The following is a 2,500-nucleotide window of genomic DNA, read 5'->3' on the forward strand; positions in this document are numbered from 1 at the left end:
TCTCTCTCTCTCTCTCTCTCTCTCTCTCTCTCTCTCTCATCTCTCTCTCTCTCTCTCTCTCTCTCTCTCTCTCTCTCTCTCTCTCTCTCTCTCTCTCTCTCTCTCTCTCTCTCTCTCTCTCTCTCTCTCTCTCTCTCTCTCTCTCTCTCTCTCTCTCTCTCTCTCTCTCTCTCTCTCTCTCTCTCTCTCTCTCTCTCTCTCTCTCTCTCTCTCTCTCTCTCTCTCTCTCTCTCTCTCTCTCTCTCTCTCTGTCTCTCTCTCTCTCTCTCTCTCTCTCTCTCTCTCTCTCTCTCTCTCTCTCTCTCTCTCTCTCTCTCTCTCTCTCTCTCTCTCTCTCTCTCTCTCTCTCTCTGTCTCTCTCTCTTTCTCTCTCTCTCTTTGACTCTGACTTCACCTCTTTATTGAGTTTTCACTACAAATTATTCTTTGTTTTAATTCGAAAATGCTACTTTTACAACTTTTGCAAACAAATTATATATATATATATATATATATATATATATATATATATATATATATATATATATATATATATATATAATTCCGTGCTGATTAAATACCTTTTTTACTTATGAATAATAAAATCTTTTTTATTATTATTTAAATCCCTCAATTTCATCCCCAAAATCATCTTCATTTTTTAATTTTTTAATTTTTATTTTTGCCAAAATGTTACATTTGCACACTAGTTCTCATATATTTTTAATTATTGTATTCGTGTTTACGTTTGAGATCCTTTCAGCTTTTTTTCCCCGACTGAAACTCAGATATCACGCTATATCACGTTAACGTCCGTGTCATGCATATCAGCGCTTATTTATTTTTATAAACTAAAAAAGTAGGTCACGACACGCTGTATGATCTGAAGGGTGTTTCTTCACCAGTATTTTGAGTTCTACACTTCACTGCGCTGTTTTAGAGTAAACAGAGATGGGCGAAAAATGTGCAAACAATTCGCAACGAGCCTTTTCTGTTACAACAGATTGTTTTTTAGCTTTTTGCTTTACTTCTGTCCCACAAAATGAGCCGAAACCTTTGCAAAAAAAAAGACAAAAACGCGCACGCGCAACTATTACTTGCGCGCAAAGTTGCGTTTGCATTACTTTTTAGTTTGTTTTGTTCGTGTGACTTGCTGAAAGCGCAGAAAGAAACGCATCGCATCCGTGCCCGTGTTATTGTCGCGCACTCGCGCGCATTCAGGCGAACGCAACCATTACGCGGCCGAGCCGGACACCGTCGGCGGACCACGAAGAAGAGGACGGCGAGCCCTGCGCTAACAGGTGTTTACTCACACTTGTCCTGCGCTCATCGAGCCTCTGGAGAAGCCGTAACCCTCCACGAACTCCTGCGTGAAGCCGTTGCTGCCGCGCGCGTACGCGTTGAGCTCGCCGCGCGATCCGGCGCGCCGTCCCATCGTGTTGAGGGCGCGCTGCGAGCCGTACATGCTCATGACTGCGAGAGACGGCGGAGGTGCGACGCGGAGCCGAGCTCGGGTCGATCCGGCGGTCGCGTCCCGTTCCTCCTCCGCGGCTCGGGGCTGAAGCCGCGCCCACCGAGCCCGCCCTTCTTCGCGCGCACGGAGGCGTTCCCGGTGAGACGCGCGCGGCACTGGGGTTTTTTTAACCACGTACTTGCTGCTAATTATCGCGCGCGAGGTTTTTACGACCTCGGATGAGCTCGCAAAACTAAATACAGGATGTTTGCGCTTTCAGGGACGAGCTGCTGCTGCTTTTAAGTGAACTGCGATTAAATCAACTTTAAACTAAGAGTGGAATTTAAAAAAGTAGTGCAATGCAAACTTCCCAATATGCATTTTGGCACCACTTAATATATATATATATATATATATATATATATATATATATATATATATATATATATCTCTTGAAACACTGGGAAAATATTATTTTTTTAATCAAGCATCTGTTTTTAAATTCAAATTCAATAGAATGCAAAAAACTATGCAGTTTTATGAGCTCAGAAAAAATAAATGAATAAAAAAACTATATACAGAAAACGTGTGCTTTCTTTATTTGCTGCATAAATAAACTTTAAACTAAGAGTGTAATTTAAAAGTAGTGCAATGCAAACATTTCCTAATATGCATTTTGGCAACACTTCAGTAACACTTCAACACTTGAATATTTAGTTAAAGACCGATTAAATCTTAATAAATATAAAATACATATTTTTTATTAAATACCTGTATTTAAATTTTCAACAATATGCAAAACAAAACGTTAAACGTTAAAAAGACTTGAGTGAAAATATTTATATATTGTTTCAGTTATTTCATCTGTAGTTAAATTCAAAATGCAAATATTTAAGCAATGATTAAAGCTGTTTTTGTTTCATTTTGACTAATATTTATCATGCCGTATTATATTATGATAGCAATCTTGATTTTATATTCAATGCTGCTGCGCATGAGCAAATTAACTATGAAAAACACACCGTATAAAAATACTAAATGAGCAAAAAAGAAAGAAAACGTAATTTC

General features: G+C 39.1%; 1 protein-coding gene across 1 annotated transcript in view; it reads right to left on the reverse strand.

Annotated features, from left to right (window-relative positions):
* The window catches only part of LOC122325515 (desmoplakin), a 12,442-nt gene extending 10,878 nt beyond the window's left edge, over nt 1-1,564 (reverse strand). The window contains exon 1 of the mRNA XM_043220552.1: nt 1,293-1,564. Within this exon, the coding sequence (XP_043076487.1) occupies nt 1,293-1,450 (158 nt within the window). The 5' untranslated portion in view covers nt 1,451-1,564. The remainder of the gene's footprint in view (nt 1-1,292) is intronic.
* Between the last annotated feature and the right edge of the window lie 936 nt (nt 1,565-2,500).

The sequence above is a fragment of the Puntigrus tetrazona genome, chromosome 20 (assembly GCF_018831695.1).
Source record: "Puntigrus tetrazona isolate hp1 chromosome 20, ASM1883169v1, whole genome shotgun sequence".
Taxonomy (NCBI): Eukaryota; Metazoa; Chordata; class Actinopteri; order Cypriniformes; family Cyprinidae; genus Puntigrus; species Puntigrus tetrazona.